Source organism: Phascolarctos cinereus, unplaced genomic scaffold, assembly GCF_003287225.1.
Source record: "Phascolarctos cinereus isolate Bilbo 61053 unplaced genomic scaffold, phaCin_HiC Scaffold_4;HRSCAF=312, whole genome shotgun sequence".
Taxonomy (NCBI): Eukaryota; Metazoa; Chordata; class Mammalia; order Diprotodontia; family Phascolarctidae; genus Phascolarctos; species Phascolarctos cinereus.
The window spans coordinates 90,915,680-90,939,483 of record NW_027555847.1 but is presented as its reverse complement, the minus strand read 5'-3'; the positions used below and the strand labels follow the sequence as shown (position 1 = coordinate 90,939,483).

The following is a 23,804-nucleotide window of genomic DNA, read 5'->3' as shown; positions in this document are numbered from 1 at the left end:
TTTGCTATCTTTTTCTTCTGTTTTGTTTTCTCTTTCTTGTGGTTCCTCCTATTGGTTCTAATTCTTCCTTACAACATTGCTAATGTGAAAATATGCTTAATAGGAATGTATATGTATAGCCTATATCAGATTGCTCCCCATCTTGGGGAGGGAGGCAGGGAGGGAGAGGAGAAAAATTTGAAACTCAAAAGCTTATGGAAATGATTGTTGATTAATTAAAATAAATTAATAAAAAAATTCATGATGATAAAAAAGACCTACCTACCTACATCTTGTGGTTATTGTGAAAATGAGAGAATATATGTAAAGCAATTTGCAAAGGGCTCTGTTAGCTTTTATTGTTAAATTATTATTAAATCACCATATAAATATTAACTCTGCACATTGCCCGGCACACAGAAATTTTAATCAATTAATTGAATGATTAGGCTATTATATTTTTGGTAACCATCCCTAACCGATAAAGTTATGAAAATCAAAAACTAAAAACAAATCTCCCCCAAAGGGCCACAACAAGGTACAGCTTAAGAAGCAACTACTTTCTGTGATTAAAAATTGTCAAAGTTCATCAACTGATTAGCCATCCCCCTGACAGGTTCTGCTTGAGGTCTGGGGAACTCGCTACCTGCAAAGTCTGCCCCATCCACTTTGGGTTGGATTTCTTTTTGGTGGAACGGTGGATGTGTGTAGGCTCCCATACTACAGAGGTAGAGGAGCAGAGGGGGAAAAACTGAAGCCAATCCGGGGCTCGGTCGCTGCTAGACTGTGATTCCTCCCTAGGCCTCAGTTTCCCCATGTGGATAAAGACAGGGTTAGACGACCTCTAAGGTTGTTTCCAGCAGGAACCGGCTACCTAGGAGAGTCCAGCTTGACTGCCGCCTTGCTGGGGGACCAAGCGGACTCCCAACAGCCACGGCTCCACCCACCCACCCTTTGCAGCCGTCCACCTGCGAACCCGCCAAGCTCCCCGCGAGGGCAGGAGGGGGAGAGTCTGCCTGGGGCACGCAGCGGCGAGGGAACCCACTCCCCCGCTTCCTTTTCCCAGGGAGCGGGCAGAAACTAAGGGCAGGCGCGAGCAACTCAGACCAAGGGGAAAGTTGGGCGGGGTTAAGAGGGAGAGGAGGCGCGCGCGCAGCCAGACGAGCTTCTGCTCCCCGCCCCCTTCTCCTAGGCAGCGAAAAGAAACTGACACCTCATCGGAGGAAGCCAGATTGAGGAAGGTGGCCAGGGAGGGGATGGATGGGAGTGTGGAGATAGTGCGCGCGCATCCCCGGAAGTGAGAGGGTGGGCCTTGGGCTGCCTGGGTCACGACTTCCGAGAGTCCCCTCTGGAGCCCGCGGCTCGGGAGCGGGGGCTGGAGGTGCAGACAGGGGGTCGGAGCGGAGAGCGAGATGGTGGCCAATAGCGCGGAGCCCGTGGCCTCGCATGCTGCCGCCGCCGCCGCGGAAGCCTGCTACCCCGAGGTGAGGAGGAGCAGCAGGCGGCTCCTGTGGAGGGGGCGGACCGGGCGGGTGGGCTGCGGCTCCTGCGGGCGCCCCTTCTGTCCCCGGCGGTGAGCCGCCTCCGGGAGCATGCGGAGGGGGAGGGGAAGGAGGACGTCCTCTTCGTGCGATGGATGCTGGCCGCTCTGGGAGCCCCCGGAGCCCGCGGCGTGCGCCCCTCGGAATGCCAGGATCGTGGTGGTCCTCTCGGTGTCGTCTCCCAGCTCTTTGAGGGTGGGGCCGCTCTCTAAACTTTTGTCTCCTTGAAGAACGCACTTTTTTTTTCCCCATTAGCCTCATTTATTAAAGTTATAGCAAACTGTTTACCCTGCTGGTTAGCTGGAGCAGAATTGACTCTCATCTCATGAATTTTCGGCAGTTGCACTCCAGGGTTTTTTTTTAAATTTAATTTAATTTAATTTAAAAAAAAATTTTTCCATGTGCTTTTGAGTTGAAAATTTTTCTCCCTTCCCCCCCCCCCCCCCTCCCAAGACGGCGCACAATCTGACATAGGCTTTACATTTACATACCCATTAAACATATTTTCACATTAGTGAAGTTGTAAGTAAAAATTAAAACCAATAGGAGGAAGCATCAGAAAGATGAAACAAAATCAACAAGGTAAAAATAAGTGAGAGCATTCGACTTCCATAGTTCTTTCTTTGGATGTGGATAGCATTTTCCATCCCGAGGCCTCTGGAGATGTCTTAGATCCTCGCAATGCTGAGAAGGGTTCAGTTTAACCTTCTTAGTCATTGCATAACGTGGCTGCTATTGTATACAAAGTCCTCTGGTTCTGCTCACTTCACTCAGCATCAGACCATAAAGTCTTCCAGGTTTTTCTGAAGTCAGCCTGTTCATCATTTCTTATAGAACAATAGTATTCCATTACATTCATATACCACAACTTGCTCAGCCATTCCCCAATTGATGGGCATCCTCTCAATTTCCAATTCTTTGCCACCACAAAAAGAGCTGCTATGAATATTTTTGTACATGTGGGTCCTTTTCCCATTTGTTTGATCTCTTTGGGATATAGCCCTAGAAGTGCTATTGCTGGATCAAAGGGTATGCACATTTTTGTAGCCCTTTGGGCATAGTTCCAAATTGTTCTCCAAAATGGTTGGATCATTTCACAACTCCCCAACAATGTATTAGCGTTCCAATTTTCCCACATCTCTCCAACATTTATCATTTTCCTGTTTTGTCATGTTGGCCAATCTGATAGGTGTGATGTGGTACCTCAGAGTTGTTTTGATTTGCATTTCTCTAATCAATAATGATTTAGAGCATTTTTTCATATGACTATAGATGGCTTTAATTTCTTCATCTGAGAACTGCCTGTTCATATCCTTTGACCATTTATCAATTGGGGAATGGCTTGTGTTCTTATAAATTTGTCTTAATTCTCTATATATTTTAGAAATGAGGCCTTTATCAGAAAGACTGGTTGTAAAAATTCTTTCCCAATTTTCTACCTTGCTTCTAATCTTAGTTGTGTTGGCTTTGTTTGGCAAAAACTTTTCAATTTAATGTAATCAAAATTATCCATTTTGCTTTTCATAATGTTCTCTATCTCCTGTTTGGTCATGAATTCTTCTGTTCTCCATAGATCTGATAGGTAAACTATTCCTTGTTCTCCCAGTTTACTTATGGTATCAGCCTTTATATCTAAGTCCTGAACCCATTTTGACTTTATTTTGGTATATGGTGTGAGATTTGGGTCTATGCCTAGTTTCTGCCATACTCTTTTCCAGTTTTCGCAGCAGTTTTTTTCAGAGAGTGGGTTCTTATCCCAGAAGCTGGGGTCTTTGGGTTTATCAAATAATAGATTACTATAGTCATTGACTACTGTGTCTTGCATATTTAACCTATTCCACTGATCCACCTCCCTGTTTCTTAGCCAGTACCAAGCAGTTTTGATGACTGCTGCTTTATAATACAATTTAAGATCTGGAATTGCTAGGCCACCTTCCCCTGCATTGAAGAACGCACTTATTAATAAATAATGGGCATCTCTGCCTTGGGCATTTATTAATCATCTGCTGTGTTCCCAGGACTGAGGTAGGCATTGTAAATCTGAAGACAAAATAGTGAACCCATCCCCTGCCCGCGAGAAGCCCATAGTTCTCTCCATTATACACCATTAAGCAATTCGTCCCACTTTGAGACAGCTTTACTTTTCAGTAAGTTTTTTTTCATAATCAGTACAGTAATACAAGACAGTTCCAAAGGACTCAAGATGAAAAGTTTTATCCATCTCCAGAGAGAGAACTGATGAATGCTGAGTGCATATTGAAACATACTTTTTTCACTTTTTTTTGCCTATTTTTTTTCCGGCGGGGGTGGGGGCAACATGACTAATATGGAAATATGTTTTGCATGACTTTACATGTATAATTACCTCTGAAACATTCATCCATTATCCCTGGTTCTATCTGCTAGGGTCAGGCAGAATAAGTCTAATCATTTCCACATGACAGCCCTTTATGTAATAACGGTCTTTCAGAAGAAAGATAGTGCTAGATAATGAAAGAACTATCTTTCAAAGAAAAGAAAGATAAATATGGAATTATAGAACTCCAGTATGGGAAGGAACCTTAGAGATCATTTACTCTACTCTCTTCATTTTACAGAAAAGGCTGAATCCCAGAATAGTAAAAGTGATTAAAACCCACTTCTCCTTCCTCTTAATCCCAGTGCCCACCAATTTGCCTCCTAAAACAATCTAGAATCACAGATTGGGGGCCGTCTTCAGTCATCCTGATCTATACCTGGCCACTGGACCCAGATGGTTCTGGAGAAGAAAGTGAGGCTGGTGACTTTGCACAGCCCTCCCTCACTTAAATCCAGTTCACTTGCAAGTCATGGCATCATCTCCCTGATGACTTGGTCCTCCTTGAGAAAGAAGGACAGACAGTAACAAGAATCACAGACTATTACAATTATAAAACACATCTAGCTAATAAAAAAAGTTAGACTTTTGATGTATTGGATTTGCCACTCATACCATTTTGATAAGCCCTTCAGTCAGCTATTAGAAAACATAATCATTTTAAAACATTTTGCTGGAACCCATCTGGCTAGTTGTGAACTGGTAATCATTGCTAAAGGATAACTTTTTTTTGCACATTCAACTGTACCTGCTCAGGCAGATAATTTACCTTACTTTAAAATATATCCTTTATTTTTGACACTTTCTTTGTTCTCCTGGGTTTAAAGAAATGTGTTGGATTTGGAATTGGAATCAAAATATCATAGGACTGTCCAAAGAGTACTAGCTGTATTTGGATTCAGAGACGCGGGGTTCAAATCCCAGTCGTGGGAGCCTGGTCAAATCACTTAACCTTGTTGGGCCTTACTTCCCTCCTCTGCTAAGGGAGTGAGACCTTAGGTCCCTTCCACTTCTAAGTGTCTTATCCTGTCATCCTGTTACCTGGCACTTAGGTGCTTAATAGCTTTGTCACTTCTGGCAGGCAAGCTGCTTCCCTTTTTTGAACTCATTTCCTCACCTTAATAATGAAAGTAGTGATACTTGCCTACCTTACAGGTTTGTTGGGAGAAGCAAATGAGATCATATATGTTAAGTACTTTAAAAGCTGCAAGGGGCTGTATAAATGTCTGCTGCTGTTTGTGTTTTAAAGAGAAGGTAGTTTGCCCTGGGTCTCTGAAATTGGCAACCACAAATTTCTTCAGCTTGAAGATTGGTTATTGGCCAGATTAGTCAGTGCTACCACTGCTAAGTGGTGTAGTGGAGAGAGTGCTGGATTTTGGAATCAGATCTTGGTTTGCATCTTAGACTTTCCATTTATCTACCTGAGTTATATTAAATGATCTTGAGGCTCTAAATCTGTTATTGTATGACCTTGTCTTTGTCAGAAGGATTTCTGATGGTTTCTCTGTAACTCATCAAGCAACTGTGACTTGGTAGAAGATTAAGTGAGAGGGAACAAGTGGAGAGGAGAGAGGTAGGAAGTACTCAGAATCTCTAACTTGCTATCTTGGTTAGTTTGAAGTTAACTTTTAAATAATCCTTTCTGCAGATAGGGCACATTCCTCTAAGGGTGTTGTTACTATCTCTAGCAGCTTAACAGAGTTTGCATTTAGGAAAGAAAAGGTATCTTTAACAGTCCCTCCTGTTTGTCTTGTATTGTAGTACTCTATGTAAAAACTGTCGTGTCACTCACATATTCTCAGAGTGAACAGTGACCTTTGAAAGCATCTAGTACAAATGTACTTGGGTAGGAATCCATTCTACAGTGTCTCAAGATGACTTGTTCAACTTTTGCTTGAATACCTCCAGTTCTGGGAACTCGTTACCTACCAAGGCAATTCATGCCACTTTGACATAGCGTTAATTTTTAGCAAGTTTTTTTTCATATGTAGAGCTGAAATCAGCCTCTATGCAAAATTCACCCATTATCCCTGTTTCTGCCTGCTGAAGTCAAGCAGAATAAGTCTGATAATTTCTTTCATAAGACAGCCCTTCAAATAATAACTATCAATAATAATAACTAACAGTGATTTGCCTTTTGGAACTATATGATCCTAGACAGTGTGTAAACATATATGAAGTGCCTAGTGTGGGCTCGACACAGTGCTAAACATAAACATTCAAGATACAAACATCGTTAAATGACATCCCCTGCCCTCAAGGCGCTCACAGTCTATTGGGGAAGACACCAAGCAAACAAACTTGTACAAACAAGCTATATACAGGATAAACAGGAAATAAATAAGAGAAGGAAGGCACCAGAATTGAGAGGTGCTGGGAAAGGTTTCCTGTAGAAGATGGATTTTTTAGGGGGAGGGGAGACTAGGCAGTGGGGTTAAGTGACTTGTCCAGGGTCACACAGCTAGTAATTGTCAAGTGTCTGAGGTCACATTTGAACTCAGGTCCTCCTGACTCCAGGGCCAGTGCTCTATCCACTGTGCCACCTAGCTGCCCCTTAGAAGTCGGATTTTGGTTGGGCCTTAAAGAGTACAGGCAAGCCAGGAGATAGAGAAGAGAGCATTCCAGGCCTGGGGGCCAGGGATGGAATGGCTTTTTTTTTAAAATTTATTTATTTTTAGTTTTCAACATTCACTTCCACAAGATTTTGAGTTCCAAATTTTCACTCCATGTCACCCCTCCCCCCATCCCAAGATGGCACGTATTCTGAATATCCCTTCCCCTAGTCTGCCCTCCCTTCTCTCTCTTCCCCCTCTTTTCTTATCCCCTTCCCCTTCTATTTTCCTGTAGGGCAGGATAGACTTCTGTACCCCATTTCCTGTATTTCTTATTTCCCAGTTGCATGTGAAAACATTTTTTTAAAACATGTGTTTTTAAAACTCTGGGTTCCAAATTTTCTGATGGAATGGCTTTTTCTTGGAACAGCCAGGAGGTCAGTGTCACTAGATTAAACAGTAATTGGTGAGGATTAAGGTATAAGACGACTAGAAAGGTAGGGATGAAGGGAGTCGGTTGTGAAGGGCTTTGAACACGAGAGGATTTTGTATGTTGATCCTAGAGGCAGTAGGGACCATTGGAGTTTATTAGTAGAGAGGAGATGTAGTTGGACCCTGTGCTTTATGAAAACCACGCTGGAGGATGGAGTGGAGTTAGAGAGAGACTTGAGGCAGGCAGACCCACCACAGGCATCAGGTGATGGGCCTTCATCAGAGAATGGGGCATATTAGAGAGATGTTGCAAAGGTTGAATTAAGAAGCTTTGGCAACAGGTTGGAAATGGGAGGGAGGTGAGAGATAGTGAGAAGTCAAAGATGACTCCTACTCCCCCCAAGCCTGGGGGAGGGTGATATTGTCCTCTACAGTAGGAGAGAAGGGTGGGGGTGGGGAGAGAAGGTTTAGGGGGAAAGATAATTGAGTTCTGTTTTAGTCATTGAGTTTAAGATGTCTATTGAATGTCTAGTTTGACATGTCTGAAAGTCCACTTAAGGTGTGAGATTGGAGGTCAGCATAGATTTTGGGGCCCCTGATAGGTTGTTTTGAAAATCATCGGGGCCAGCTAGGTGGCTCAGTGGATAGAGCTCCAACCTTGTAGTCAGGAGGACCTGAGTTCAAATGTGACCTCAGACACTTGACATTTACTAGCTGTGTGACCCTGGGCAAGTCACTTAACCCCAGTTGCCTCAGCAAAAAAAAAAATCATCAACACAGATAATTAAATCCATGGAAGCTGATGAGATCACCTAGTGAAGTAGTATAGATGAGAAGAGAATAGGGTCCAGGAAAGAACCCTGAGGGATACCTATGGTTAGAGGGGACCTTGAGGAGGATCCAGCAAAGGAGACTGAGAAGGAGGGGCCAGATAGGTAGGAGAATCAGGAGAGCATGGTGTCCTGGCACCCTAGAGAGAAGAGTAGGCGGAGAGGAGGGTAATCATCAGTGTCAAAGGCTGCAGAGAATGGGAAGTGCGAAAAGGCCACTGGATCACTGGTGACTTTGGAGAGAGCAGTTTGGTGAAATGATGAAGTTGGAAGCTGAAGTAAGGGGTGAGGAGAGGGAGAGGAGAGAAAATGAAGGTACCCGTGGTAGGTGGTCTTTTTAAGTTTAGCCACAAAGGGCAGAAGCAATTGACAAGTCTGTGCTCTGAGCCTTAGGTTGCTCTTTAAAACTCATCACTGGAAGCAGATGTGCATTGATGAAGTCTTTTACAGAGCATGGTACGTCCCTTGTCTCATTTGGTGGTGATGTGCCTAGAGGCCTGTTAGAGTACTCTGCCACCTCTCCTTGTCATCTCATGGCCTTCCCTTGACTCTGTAGCCATTTCTAAAAGGAAAATAAATCTAGACCTTACCTGGCTCACAGGCTTGGTTGCAGATAAAGGTTATTGTAAAGATAAACATCTGCTGTATTTTCTAGTGTCCTTGTGGGCAGGGACTGTCTTTTGTTTATCTTTATCTATGATTCCTAGAATCATATACATACCCTGCCTGTATTAAAAGCTACTTGAGTGAATGAATAAATATATGGTTTTTAGGATTTTAGAGCAGGATGAAACCTTAGAGATCAGATTTAATTGTGAAAAGTTAGTCTGCTATGACAGATGATGCCTTTATCCTTCTGGGGGTAACAGTTCCACCAACTTGTTATCCAACCTTGAGAGTTAACTCCTTTGTTTACTTCTCTGTAAATGGGGTTAATAATGCCTGTGCTGCTACCTACATTGTTAGGAGACCCAAATGAGGTAATATTAGTCTGTGAAAGCAGTAAATGCAAAAAGATTATTAACTATTTTGGGAATTTTTTAACTAAAGCAGTTTTACATTTCCTCTGGAAATTTCTTGGGAAGACAGAACTTTGTTGGATGGAGCTAGTCCTTTGAATTAGAAGGTTGAAGAAACCCTAGTGATTGCAAAATAGTAGGCTAATGCAAGCTCTTATCCTCTCATTTCCCCAGTAGAAATGCATCTACCATAAACTCCCATTTTTGTAGTGATTTAAGGCTTATAAAGTACTCCTTTATCTTGTATACGTATTACTATCCTCATTTTACTATGAAGAGACCTGAGCTCAGAGGGGTGTCTTTCACTATAAGTATCAGAGATGGGCTTCAAACAGGCTTCTGGACTCTAAATTTGATGCTTTCCATTATGTTACATGCTGCCTCTCACCATTGGGAATCTCCTAGGTTGTTTTTTTTTCTTTCTTTTTTTAGATAGATAAATATCTAGGAGTGCTGGAGGCCAGCACCTGGTAGTGGGCCCCTAACCCCGTGAGATTACCACACCCCAAGCAGCTTGTTCCGGGACAAACCGTACCATAACGTGTTCCTGTCAGGGCTAACCGCAAGATGTCGCCACACCGCCCCTGGAAAGTCCCGGAGGCCCATTTTCCCCTTTTGCCCCTCCCCGCTTTTGCCCTATATAAGCTTGTAACGCTCAAAAATAAAATTAGACCTTGCCTACCATCCTTTTGGTCTCACTCCTCCTTTTCACCCATTCCCTTCAGCCAGGGTCCTCCTCGACCCCCCACGTATACTGGCCCTGCAGGTCGGGGCAAGTGGCGCCCAACGTGGGGCTCGAGGTTCGGACTTCTGCCAGGCGGACCAGCATTGAGAAACGATTCGTCGCGACCCCCTCCTTCTCATCGCTCATGAAGAGCCCCTGCGTTTTGGTAAGTTGAGTTTTCGTCCGCCTCATTCTAATCATGGGTTCCAACCTTTCTAAGGAGCAGGTCTTTATCCAAGACCTTAAGCATGCCCTTAAGGAGAGAGGAGTTAAAGTTAAGAAAAAGGACCTTTTGAAATTCTTTCTTTTTGTAGATGAGGTCTGCCCTTGGTTTATGGTTACCGGCCCAGATATTCATCCGGGAAAGTGGCAGAAGGTCGGGAGAGACCTCAATAGAAAGTTGCAAACTGAAGGGCCAGAGGCGGTCCCTCCCTCGGCTTTTTCTTACTGGGGTATCATCAGAGACATAGTGGAATCTGCCCCTGGGGACCCAGGCAAGCGCCAACTCCTTTCGGTGGCAGAGTTTTGTTTACGCCCCTTGTCGCGGGCAGCTTCTGTTAAATCGCTACAGCGCCCTTTATCACGAACCGCCTCTACAAAGTCATTAGAATCAGTGGGAAAAAGTCCCCCTAGACCCCCCTCCGTGGTCATTACCATTCCGCCGGAACCTCCAAAGCCTCTTTATCCTCCCCTCCCTGTGGAAACGGTCCCGGCTACTGAACCTTTAACACTGCCTATAATTGCAAAACACAAAACTCCTCCTTTAGGAGATCCTGACCCTGATACTCTAGATCCCGGGGACGAGGCGGAACTGGAGGAAGAAGCCGCCCGATATAATAACCCGGACTGGCCCATAACTCCCCAGTACCTACCCCCTCCCTACATATCCCAGACTTGCGCTCCTGCGCTTTTGCCCCCCATTCCCACTTCCTCAGCCCTCACATCCGCCAGAAGTCAACTCTCCACTCAAGTTAAGGAGCTCCGAGAAGTCTTAGATCTACAAAAGCAATATGCACAACTCTCTTCGGAACTGAGTTCCCTGCAACACTCCCTCCAGAATTCTGTCATTTTTTCCCCCAATAGGTCGCAGTTACATCAGAAACCCCTGAAAAAGATCAGAGCCAGTGCTAGAGATAGAAAATCTAACAAGGCACAGCCCATGATATTCCCTGTTATGACCCGGTCTCGTCAGCCTGACTCCTCACACAACGACCCCAAGGAAGTTTCTGCCAGTGAAGGGGAGGGAGATGAAGAAAGTGAGGAAGAAGGGGAAGAGGACGAGGGAGAGGGGGAGGGACAGGATAGTGGAAAAATAGAAGAAGAGGAATGGGCAATTGGAAAAAAGGAAGGACAGCGGTTAGAATATAGGAGATTGCAGTTCAAAGGGATTAAGGATCTTAACGCCGCCGTCAAGTCCTATGGTCCTAACGCCCCGTTCACCCTCTCAGCTCTTGAATCTATGTCCCGCGGAGGATATCTCTTGCCGGCAGAATGGCTTCGTGTAGTACAGGCAGTCCTTTCAAGGGGGCAGTTCTTGACATGGAAAGCAGATTTCTTCGACCGCTGCCAATCCATGGCTACAGCCAACCAAAAATCCCCTGGCTCCCCCGCTTTAAAGTGGACTTATGAGAAGTTGAGTGGTCAAGGGAAATACGCAGAGGAGGCCAAACAACGCTGCCTCCCAATAGGCCTCTTGGCGCAAACCGCCAATGCTGCATTCGCGGCTTGGCGTGCCTTGCCCACTTCTGGATCCCCCCTTGCTCCGCTTAATAAGATCGTACAAGGAACTCAGGAAGATTTCTCTGAGTATGTTAGTAGGCTCTTGGAAGCAACTGAACGAACCTTAGGGCAAGAAGCGTCTAATGATCAGCTTGTGAGACGCTTAGCATATGAAAATGCTAACAATGCCTGTCGGTCTGCCTTACGCGGGAAGTGGAGAGATAAAACATTAGAGGAAATGATACGTATGTGCAGAGATGTAGATCCCTTCACTACCAAAATGTCCCAGGCCGTACATCTGGCCATAGGGGCAGCTCTCCAAACCGGGGACTCCCAAAAGGCATGCTTCCGGTGTGGTCAACCTGGCCATTTTGCCCGACAGTGCCCTAGTGCCCCTGACACTCCCTCCGCTCCAATCAGCAATAAGGCTTCCCAACCCTCCACCCTCTGCCCTCGGTGTAGGAAAGGGAAACACTGGGCAAATACCTGCCGCTCAACTACAGACGTTCATGGCCACCCTTTACAGGGAAACGGTCGGAGGGGCCAGCCCCGGGCCCCCCAGTCGACCCCCTTTGTTCGGGCCTCGGGGATCAGCCAGTCCACACCCCACTCCACATCCCACTCTTCAGAGCCACTGCAGGAAGCGCAGGGGTGGACTTGTGTGCCGCCTCCACCTCAGTATTGACTCCCGAGGGTGGCGTCCATATTATTCCTACAGGCATCTTTGGCCCCCGCCCCCTGACTTCTATTTTTTCATCCTTGGTCGCGCCTCCGCTACTATTAATGGCCTCATGATTCACCCCTCCATTGTGGATAGTGATTACACGGGGGAAATTCAGATACTTGCCTCAACCCTGAAAGGGCCCCTCACTGTCCGTCAGGGACAACGCCTTGCGCAGGCTCTCCCGCTCCCCCTACAGACTCCATACCCTGCTCTCGCCACTGTTAGAGGCCACTCCAAGCCTGGTTCCTCAGACATCTATTGGGTCCAGGCCATTTCCCAAGACCGCCCCATGCTTACGCTTTTTATTCAAGGCAGGCTTTTTGAAGGAATATTAGATTCAGGAGCTGACTCGACTGTTATCTCAAAAGACAGTTGGCCATCTTCGTGGCCCCTTCAACCATCCATGACACACTTGCAGGGCATAGGTCAATCCCACAATACCCTACAGAGCTCTCAATGGCTGCCTTGGCAAGACAAAGAAGGAAATAAAGGGACTGTTCGGCCTTTTGTGATCCCCGGCTTACCTGTCAACTTATGGGGAAGGGACATTCTTTCACAGATGGGGGTAATTATGTGCAGCCCAAATACCGTTGTGACCCGTCAAATGCTCTCCCAGGGATTTCTCCCAGGGCAAGGATTAGGCAAGAAAGGTCAAGGGCAACTGTCCCCCATTGTTGCTGAAGGGAGAAAAGGACGAGCAGGCCTTGGTTGTGAGAGCCCAGATAATCAGAACCATTTTTCGTGAGGGCCACGGGTCCTCCTGCACTCCAGGCAGATAGGATCTCGTGGAGAAATGACCTACCCGTCTGGGTAGACCAGTGGCCCTTACCCAAGAAAAAACTGGAGGCAGCGCTTGCTTTAGTGCAGGAGCAACTAGCTGCAGGTCACATAGAACCATCTACATCCCCGTGGAACACGCCCATTTTTGTTATCCAAAAAAGATCAGGTAAATGGCGACTCTTACATGATTTACGGGCCGTCAATAAAACTATGATTCCTATGGGGGCCCTTCAACCTGGGCTCCCCTCCCCTGTAGCCATACCGCAAGATTTTTCTAAGATTACAATTGATCTTAAGGATTGCTTCTTTTCCATTCCCCTCCACCCTTCCGATTGTCAGCGCTTCGCTTTTAGTGTTCCTATTACCAATTGTGTGGGCCCTTCTCCGCGCTTTCAGTGGAAAGTTTTGCCACAAGGCATGGCTAATAGCCCTACGCTGTGCCAAAAATATGTTGCCCAAACAATTGATCCTTTCCGCTTGCAGTATCCCAAGCTTTATATTATCCATTATATGGACGATATCCTCCTTGCAGGACCAAATAATGAGGAATTGACTCAGGTATCACAGGAGCTCATTAAGGCGTTGGAATATCGGGGCCTTAATATTTCCCCTGATAAAGTGCAAACCTGCCCCCCCAGCTGTTCTTGGGATTTGAACTCTTGACGAATCGCATTCTCTCCCAGAAGGTTCGCCTACGAGTGAGTCACCTTTGCTCCCTTAATGATTTCCAAAAATTACTGGGAGAATTGAATTGGCTTCGGCCATATCTTAAGATCACTACAGGGGAACTGCGACCCTTGTTTGATATTCTTAAAGGAGACTCCGATCCAAATTCACCCCGCTCTCTCACGCCGGAGGCCCGTAAGGCCCTTGCCTTAATTGAGCAAGCCATTCATGAACAACATATTGGCTATTACGCTCCTCAAAAACCTCTTTGGTTCTTAATTTTTTCCACCACTTTTTCTCCCACTGGATTGTTATGGCAGGGACATCCGTTATTCTGGATTCATATGCCAGCCACACCTACAAAGATCCTTTCTTCCTACCCGCATTTAACGGCAGGGCTCCTGCGCCTCGGCCGAGAGGCAGCCCTTCGACTTTTTGGTCGAGAACCAGATCATATTGTTTGCCCCTACACTGCTTCGCAGATTCAATGGCTGCTTCAGAATGATGATGATTGGGCAGTTAATTGCATTTCCTATATGGGAGCTATAGACAATCATTATCCCTCAGATAAGCTCATTCAGTTCTTTCAGAAAACACCCGTGGTCTTCCCAAGGATCACCAAAGCGGAGCCCATAGAGAGCGCCCATTTGGCGTTCACTGATGGCTCCGCCACAGGGAAGGCAGCCTTTAGTGTTGATGGACAGGTCACCTCTTTTGACACCCCTTTCACCTCCGCGCAGCTGGTAGAGCTCGCAGCGGTCATTAAGGTTTTTGAATCTGTCTCGGGCCCCCTCAATGTTTATACTGATAGTTCCTATATTGCACAGTCAGTCCCTCTATTGGAAACCGTCCCGTATATCCGTCCCTCCACTAATGCGTCTCCTCTTTTTGCCACTCTTCAGCTTCTAATTCTCTCCCGCGATCACCCCTTTTTCATTGGTCATATTCGTGCCCATTCCGACCTCCCCGGTCCTCTTTCTGAAGGGAATGATCAGGTTGATCAAGTAACTCGTCGCATTCTGCTTGCTCTGTCTGCCTCCCCTGTTGAGGCTGCCACACAAGCCCACAAGCTGCATCACCTGAATGCCCATACGCTTCGTCTCAAGTTCCCTATAACCCGGGAACAAGCCAGACAGATTGTGAAACAGTGCCCTGGTTGCCTGACCCTCCTTCCTGAACCTCATAATGGCATCAATCCCCGAGGTCTTATCCCCGGGGAACTTTGGCAAATGGATGTCACTCACTATCCCCCTTTTGGTCGGCTTAAATATGTTCATGTGTCCATTGATACCTTCAGTGGCTTCATTTTTGCCACCCTGCAACCTGGAGAGGCCACCAAACATGTCATTAATCACCTCCTTAGTGCCTTGGCGGTCCTCCCGCAGCCCAAAATTCTTAAGACAGATAATGGCCCTGGTTATACCAGTTCTTCTTTCAGATCTTTTTGTACACAGTTGCATATTAAGCATGTTACTGGTATACCCTATAATCCTCAAGGGCAAGGAATTGTGGAAAGGGCCCATCAGACACTGAAAAACATGATCCTGAAATTACAATCAGGGAGGGAAGTTCTTTATCCCAGAGCTGGCAATGCCAAAACATTGCTCAATCACGCTCTTTTTGTTTTAAATTTTCTCACTCTGGACACTGCGGCAAAGAGTGCCGCAGACCGCCTTTGGCATTCCACTACGGCCCAAACCTACGCTCAGGCAAAATGGAAAGATCCCCTGCTTGGCAAATGGCAGGGCCCTGATCCTGTGTTAATCTGGGGCAAAGGCCATGCTTGTATTTATGACTCAAAGTGCCAAAATGCTAGATGGTTGCCTGAAAGGCTGATTAGGTTGATGGACAAGCCAGAAACTCATAATGCCGTCCAGGGAACCACACCCCCCTGAGACACCTCTGTTTTCTTTCTCTGTTTTACAGAAAATGACGATCCTCGTAATTTTCCTCCTGTTCCGTGGGAGCCACGGTGGTTTTCAATCTCCTGACCCAGTAGCGCTCAGCCGTGCCCTCTTTGGAAGCCCTTGTGACTGCGGCGGGGGCACGTTCACTGTCCGTCCCGCCACCTACACGCAAGAAGTGGACTGCGGGGAAAAGACAGCCTACCTCGCCTACCGTCATTCTATCACGGGCGTCTCCAAACCCAAGTGGGAATGCGTAAGGAAGCCCCGAGTTATCCCTCCGAATGGTGGCCAGCCCGGGCCTTGCCCCAGTGATTGCAACTACCTTGAGGCCTTGCACTCCACATGCTATAGTTCTACCCAGCAGTGCAGTGGCAGCTCAGGAACAGTCTATCTTACTACAATACAGGAAAGAGAATATGGTGGCTCCACAGGAGGGGACTGGGCGCATATAACTAGCCAAGGCCTACGTGGAAGTACCAATAAGTATGCTCAGGCTTCCTGTCGTAAAGAAAATATTGGAAAAAATGTCTGTTGGCCCCTTCATGCACCTGTCCATATCTCTGATGGGGGTGGCCCTACAGACCAAATTAGGGAACATGAGGTTAGGGAACGAATAAATGAAATAATTAAGAGTATGTATCCCCCCATCCATTACCATCCACTTGCACTGCCCAAACCCCGGGGAACGGACCTAGATGTCCAAACTTCAGAAATCCTTGAAGCAACACTTAAGGCCCTTAATTACTCTAACCCTGATTTGGCTGCCGATTGCTGGCTGTGTATGGCCCTTGGCACACCTATGCCCATAGCTTTGATGTCCAAAAATGGCTCCACATCCACAAATTGCACACTTAGTCCACCTTTTAAGGTACAACCTGTTGGTCTCCGCCCCTCTCCTTGTATCCAAGCCCCATTTCAGAATTCCACTGCTGATATTGATGTTGGTTTTGCTACCTTTGCTAATTGCTCTGAAGTCAAAAACTATACCTCACAGGAACCTCTCTGTCCCCTGCCGGGACAACTTTTCGCCTGTGGGGGAAATATGGCCTACTCTGCTCTCCCCCAGAATTGGACAGGACTCTGCACACAAATTTCAATCCTCCCTGATATCGACATCATTCCGGGAGATGAGCCTGTCCCACTGCCCAGTTTTGATTATATTACTGGAAGACCCAAGAGGGCTGTTGCATTTATCCCCCTCCTTGTTGGCCTTGGGATTACAGGGGCACTCGCTACCGGCTCTGCCGGCATAGGAGTTGCTGTTGATTCATATACAAAACTATCCCATCAATTTCTTAATGATGTGCAAACCCTCTCGGGGACGATAAATGACCTTCAAGACCAAATTGACTCCCTGGCGGGAGTCGTTCTTCAGAATAGGAGGGGCCTAGATTTACTCACGGCAGAACAAGGGGGAATTTGCTTAGCCCTACAAGAAAAATGTTGCTTCTATGCAAATAAATCTGGGATAGTGCGGGATAAAATCAAAAAACTGCAAGAGGATCTGATTGAAAGACGCAGAAAACTTTTTGAAAATCCCCTCTGGAGTGGCTTGAATGGAGTCCTCCCATACCTCCTCCCTCTTCTTGGACCTTTAATTGGTCTCCTCCTACTTTTTTCTTTTGGACCTTGGGCCTTTACCAGACTAACCTCTTTCATTAAGACGCAGATTGAGGCTTCTCTTAAAAACACCGTCAATATCCATTACCACCAACTTGCTTCGTCAGAAGATCCTACTGATACCATGGAAGAGGGTCTCCAGTTCTCGAAGCTCGTGCATCCGGAATCTCGCTGCTCGCGGTGGTGGAGAAATATTAAGGATAAAAAGTGATCTGGCGGCTGTGAGAGAGCCCATGACGGGAATATTGAGGTCCCATGTTTCAAAAAAGATCAGCGCGGCTGCAGTTGCTTCCCCATGACGGGAATAGAGTGAGGCCATGATGGGTTACATCGTGGGGTCCCCTCGCTTAGCCTAAGACAGGGACCACTGCCACTAATGCGCTTTGAACATGGAGGCCGACCTCATAGCCTAAGACAGGCCTCTCACCTGCTATTTTAAATACAAAATGGGGGACATGCTGGAGGCCAGCACCTGGTAGTGGGCCCCTAACCCCGTGAGATTACCACACCCCAAGCAGCTTGTTCCGGGACAAACCGTACCATAACGTGTTCCTGTCAGGGCTAACCGCAAGATGTCGCCACACCGCCCCTGGAAAGTCCCGGAGGCCCATTTTCCCCTTTTGCCCCTCCCCGCTTTTGCCCTATATAAGCTTGTAACGCTCAAAAATAAAATTAGACCTTGCCTACCATCCTTTTGGTCTCACTCCTCCTTTTCACCCATTCCCTTCAGCCAGGGTCCTCCTCGACCCCCCACGTATACTGGCCCTGCAGGTCGGGGCATAGGAGAAACATTTGGCATGTGTGATTCCTAGTGTAGAAAAATGATTGACTCACCCCTTTGAACTTTTAAAAATACAAATCCACACACATTGACCTGCTACTAAGAAAAGAGCAGGTAAGGCTGAAGGAGAGCATTTGAAAGGAAAGTTGAGCCAACCCAAGTTCGCTGCTTTGATTTAGAACTTCAGTTCCAGGCACATCTAAAATTAGGCTCAGCACAGCATCTGTAGGGGGTCGGTAATCCCCTAGCAGCAGGGTTGGAAAAGGAAAGAGGCCCCTTGGAATCTGTTGACATTTCCTGGTCAACATCTGCCTGATTGTCCAGAATCGGCACTCTTCACGGTGCTTTTGGAGACAGGCTGATCTCAATGCTATCTGAACAGTCTTACACTGATTCCCAGTGAGTTTACTGGGGTTTGGTATTCATCTTTTTGGATGGATAACCATGTTAGGCAATGTACCTGTATTTGATAGTGCTAAGGCTAAAACTGGGCTCTTTACTCCTGGCACCTTTATATAGTCCCAGGAGGAGTCAGTGTCCGGCTTTTAGGTGGCCCTAGTCAACAAGAATTTGTTGCTTCTTAGCCCCTTTTCCTTTTGTTTCTGCTTTCTGACCTGCTGATGTTATGTTAGGGAATGTCTGTTTCAGGTGAAAAAAGCAGTGGGGAATTTATGGCCAGGCTTGTTCATTTCCAACTACTGCTACAGTTCAGGTTTAGCTCCTCCTTACTCTCCTGGATTATTGCAATAACCTTCTAATCCGTTCCCTTGCCCCTCTCCCCCACCTCTGTTCTCCCATACCCCCATCACACAGAACTACACTGTTTTCTTTCTAACACAGAGCTCTGATCACATATTATTCCAGTAAAATCAAAATAAATTCCTTACTTAGCCTGTGGTTCAAAAGTCCCTTTTCAATCTGCTCCAGTCTGATTTCACGTTAGCACATCCTAACTCTCATTTTAGAGATGAGGAAAGTGAAGCCCAGAGAGGGAAGTAAGTGTCTTGCACGTAGCTAGTAAAGAGCAGAATGCCTTCTGGCTTCTGAGTCCATGGCTTTTTCTGTCATAACCAAGCTACCTTTATTTTATACTGAGTGTACATATGTTTGTGTTTTTGCTCTGTATACTATCATTATGGTACCTGCTACCATGAAGCACTTAATAAACAAAACAACTGAATTAATGAATTCACATTTTGAGCTCTGTGCATTATGGAGCTGTTGTATCCCCGTCTAAAGAAGAGAAGACTCCTGGGCCGGCTAAGTCAGGGTAGGCCACTTCCTATTTCTGTAACCTGGGAGAAGTCATTTAAGCTCTCTAGGTCTCAGTTTCTTGAACTGTAAAATAGGTTAGACTAGATGACCTTTGCGATCCCTTCCAGTTAAGAAGTCTCTGTTCTTATGAACTTGACTTTTCAAGCAAACCGAGGACACTGCTTGCTGTGACGGCTTGTCCAGAGTCCTTGGAGTGGCCCTAACGTGCGTAGACGCGCTTGGGAGAGTGCGTGGCAGCCGCTCCTAGGTGTAGCCCCCGTTCCGCCTCGTTGGCTTGGGCAGTGACACGTGGTCACCGTGCCTGGCGATCAGCCCGAGCGATACTAGCGTGTGAGTGCGTGGGCCGGGCCGCGAGCTGGAGCCTTGGCGTTTGGCCTGCAGCAGGCACCGTGGTGGGAGCCGGGCGTGGCATGCGCGCCTGCGGGGCGGCGGTTGTGCGCTGCCTGAAGCCTCCGCGAACAGTTGGGATCTCGTGCGTTTACTGTTACTGCGCTTCCAGGGGGACGGACGGAGGCAGGATGGAGGGACGCTGACCATAGCCTGGCAACAGTGTCCAAACGCGAAGACTCCCGGCTTGGGGCAGGAGCAGGAGCAGGGGCCGGGGCTGGGGCTGCTCTCCTCTCCTCCCTTTGGTGCCGCAGCTGCTGCCGCCCTATGCTTCCTCCTGGTACGTTTGTACGGGGAACCGCTCAGCCACGACCGCCCGGGCCAGGCCACTCTGCTTCGTCCCTGGAGAGCCGTCCCACCCTGGACCCAGACGAGGCTGCTTGAAGTCTGGGAAGCGGTAGCCATGGTTTCCCGGTTTTGCTTTGGGGCAGGGTATTTTAGGCGGAATCTTGGGGAGGGGAGGAAAGAGGGAAGCTAATTGATTATGAATGCTTAGCGAATATCCCATTCCCTTGTTTCTGTTTCTCTTAAATCCTGCTGCTGTTTTTTGATGGCTGGGGCATATAAAAAGTTTGTCTTCCTCTTAAGTACCCTGGTGGAAGCAGGCTAACTGGCCTGAAGAAGCTGCTTTCTAAACTACTTTGGCTGCCAGCATTTCCTTGCCCAGGGGATTAATATTTTACTGGATGTTTGGAGGTCCAAAGGAAGTTAGAGAAAACAAATCACCTCTTGCTAAGCGTACCTACTTTTCCAAATGTGTTCTATTTGGTTGTAATTTATTTTTCTTATTTTTCTTGTGCTGCCAAACTTAGTTTATAGCTTATTTGTGTACAAAATCCTTATTCCCTTGTTCAAAAAATTAAATGTCATATGGAAATGTTCTTTTTGAATTTAATTCCATTAGGACAAAAATGAATTTTTTAGTAACGCTTACGAGGCTTTGGAATATTACCCTGGAAAACAAAAAAAAAGTTGCATTTTAACTTTGTTTTATAAATAGTTCCCTCTTCCCAGCACATAAATTTGGTAGCTCCTATTTTCTAGCACTTTACAGTTTGCTGAGCTATTTGCAACCCCCCACCCCCACTTCCCCCACATTGACATTATTTTGCCTTTACCCTTGAGGTAGTGTGAGGACTGAGTAGCCAGCCATGGAATCAGGAAGCCTTGCCTCTGGCACATACTGGCTGTTTGTTTGACCCTGGGGCAAGATTTCTGTTTGACCTTGTACATTGCAGAGCTGGTGTGGATGAGACGGTTCCTACAGGTATTAGGCAGATGAAGGAATTGAGATTCAGACTCGTCTTACCCAGGATGAATTCAGTTCTGCAAACATTAAGTGCTAGGCCTGGGGGATACAAAGATGAGAAATGAAAGAAGTCTTGCCCTCAGAGAATTTAGATTCTTCTGGTACACACATCCAGTGAATCTTGGAGCAGAGACTAAAATCCCAGAAAGCAGCGCTGGCGCGTCCTCCTCCCATCTTGTTATTTATCGTTGCTCCTTAGTGCCTCTGACTTCCACACTACCTGAAAACTTTGGGGAAATTGTTCAGTTTTCTAGTGCTTTGAAACAAGTGGTTGAGAATTGTTCCATTAGATAAAACTTACTATGAGTATGTACCTGTTAACATTGAGGTGCTTCTTTTGAAGTAAGTGTTATGTTTAACTGAAGAAAAGAATGTACTGTTCTTTCTACAGTGTCCTGAAGTTTCTTGGAAGTAGGAGGTTGGACTGATGATGATTTCTGTTCAGATGACCCCCTGGTGCCTTCTTTTAACTGCTGTAATTTGACCACAGATGATCAAAGTAATTCACACTTGTAGCTCTGTTTCTGGAGTTTGATAGTAGTTTGTTTTTAAACAGGTCAAACCAGGGCTTACAACCCTAAATTCCTATTCCTGCGGTGATGACCCAAGCTTGTGGAAAGAAACTGTTCACAGTGAGGACATGGTCCAAACAGGGGATTGTTTCAATCTTTACAAATCACAGGTAAGCAGAGACTAATGACGAATTTTTACAAGGGTGAAAGTTGACTTTAAAATGTTTACATGAGCTGTGTAATCTCAGGAGAAATCAATGGATTTTTCTGTGCCTTAATTGTTCCTTTGTACAAAGTCAGACAATATCATCTCTAAGGTTGCTTCTGGCTTCAATTCTGAGATTCTTTTATAACTTTAATTTTCTGATAATCGATTGTGAAATCATACATGTTTTCACCTTCTCATTTATTTTTCTTTTTTTGTTGAGGCGATTGGGGTTAAGTGACTTGCCTGGAGTCACACAGCTAATGAGTGGTATGTGTCTGACACCGGATTTGAGTTCAGGTCCTCCTGACTGCAGCAGGGGTGCTCTATCCACTTCGACACCTGTCTGCCCCATTACCCTCTCATTTTTAAAATAGGGATTACCTGTGCCAGGGCTGGGGAACCTGCAGCCTCAATGCCACATGTGGCCCTCTAGGTCCTCAAGTGTGGCCCTTTGAATCCAAACTTCACAGAACAAATCCCTGACACCCTTAGGTTAATTTACTTTCCCCTTGAAATCCTTCTTGCAATGCTTCATTGTGCATTCCAGGAGGTGTTATCCAATCAGGGTCATGGGGTAGGAAGCCCTCCCCTCTTAATTTCAAAATTTTATAGCTTTTTTGATAAAGACCCAAATAATTTTATATGCGAACATTAGCACATAACCTTCGATTTTCTCAGTTCTCTCTACAATATGTATAGACATATATTAGACAGATATTTCATCCTTGAGTATCTTTTTGCTCATCTTTTAAGGATTCTAAGGTAGTAGTTGAAATGAGAGTGTTATAGTAGTAAGAGCTCTCCCTGGCTTAGTGACTTGAGTGCTGTTCCTAGCTTTGGCAGTACTTAGCCATGTGACTCTTGAAACCTCAGTTCTTTCATTTGTAATTAGAGGGAATTGAACTTGAATAATCTCTGAGATCTTTTTCTAGCTTTCAGGTTCTATTTTTGTGTGTCATTTGAATTTCCATTTAGCAGTTTGTGTTTTTATGTCACAAATTTTATAATTTTCTTAGTCACAAGTTTTCCCTGATACTGCCCTTTATTTAACCTGTCTCTTTTCCCATTATAAAAGAGAATGTTAGCGTGAAAAGAAATAAATACAAATAACATTTGTTATGACTTTAAGATTTGTCAGGTGTTTTCCTAACAACAACCCTGTAACACAGTGGTAGGAGCATTTGCAGATGAAAATGTTTAGGCATATAAAGTTTAAATAAATATTCACCCGTGGTCATAAAACTTCAGAATTGGGATTCAGGCTTTTAGCCTTTTGAGGCCGAGTGATGTCGATTTTAGTAGTTACCTTCCTGGATGCTGACTCACTCTGACTTCTGGTTCAGGTGAGTCAGTAAATCTGTGGAGGGTTTATTTTAAAGTTGTGTCTTCAGAGTGCTTAGCTTATTTTCTTGGCTGGAATAAAGATTTTTGGGAGTTTTCTTCACTCAACCATATAACCCCAGCACATTCCTTAAAAGCAGTGAGCGTGTTGATAGTTTACTGCTAAATAATAACCTCTAGCCATTAATTCTCTGGACTTGCTCCAGTTTTCCATGGCATTGCCATGGAAATAGTTGGGAAGATCCCTTAGCAAGTGCCTTTAATGCTTTAGTATTCATAGTAAGGTTTTTATATTTAAACTTTATGATTTCTGCATTGATTTTACTTAGCTAATTTAGTTTAGGATTAATTGCTCAAACTGAAGTATGTATGGATATCTGCATGTTATACATATACCCTTATCTGGGAAATAAAAATATATCAGCCTAAAATTAAACCTGGTTAAACTTGGAAAGTTTGAAGTTTATTATTGTCATTGATTTTTCCTTCTGTTTATAAAAAGAGAACTGGCAGGCTTTTGGAAAAGATTTCCTATATAAAATCACATCTTTACAGACACATCGTTGACTGAATTGTATAGAGAATAGAAGAGCCATTTGTGTATGTTCTTTGTTGATTACCAAAAAAAAAAAAAGAGTATTTGTCTTGGTAGAGCAAAACTCAGCGTTAAGGATTATTCCCTAACTAGGAATATTTTGTATGTCTGTCAGGATCATGTAAGATTTCCTTGATAAAAGCAACCACAGAGATACATTTGTCATTAGTCCTCCAATTATTAAGTTCAAGTGAGACATAAAATGGAGATGGATACTCTCCATAGGCGTTTGTCGTTCCCTTGGAGGATGGCTGTCCAGTACGAGGCCCAAATGGAAGAGGGGCTGCTTATTGTTGGTGAGACCTCCCAGATGATCCTGGGTGTTCTTATGTGCACATGATATTGTGCTGTTCTCATCAAGGCCCAAAACATTACAGAACCTTCTCAGTGAGGTTTATGATCATTTAAAGGCATTCAACCTAACAATTCATGTAAGATAGATTAAATGGATGAAAAATGACAGCAGTGATGGGGAGGAATGTGTAATAACAAGACAGTTGTCTGGGCTGTGATAAGTAGTTGGCCAGTCCATTGAATTACCACATCA

The 23,804-nt window shown here is 45.5% G+C and overlaps 2 protein-coding genes across 2 annotated transcripts in view; both read left to right on the top strand.

The window, feature by feature from the left end:
• The first annotated feature begins 1,311 nt into the window (after window positions 1–1,311).
• LOC110217083 (syncytin-1-like) lies at window positions 1,312–17,538 on the top strand. The gene is made up of 3 exons (XM_020999244.2): window positions 1,312–1,463; window positions 9,435–9,599; window positions 15,249–17,538. The coding sequence occupies exons 1-3, from the start codon at window positions 1,392–1,394 to the stop codon at window positions 17,058–17,060; spliced, it is 2,049 nt and encodes a 682-aa protein (XP_020854903.1). The 5' UTR covers window positions 1,312–1,391; the 3' UTR covers window positions 17,061–17,538.
• A 1,332-nt stretch (window positions 17,539–18,870) lies between these two features.
• The window catches only part of LOC110217096 (meiosis-specific coiled-coil domain-containing protein MEIOC-like), a 33,882-nt gene continuing 28,948 nt past the window's right edge, over window positions 18,871–23,804 (top strand). Inside the window, exons 1-2 of the mRNA XM_078152437.1 lie at window positions 18,871–19,572; window positions 21,158–21,283. Coding sequence (XP_078008563.1) covers window positions 21,242–21,283 — 42 coding nt within the window. The 5' untranslated portion in view covers window positions 18,871–19,572; window positions 21,158–21,241. The remainder of the gene's footprint in view (window positions 19,573–21,157; window positions 21,284–23,804) is intronic.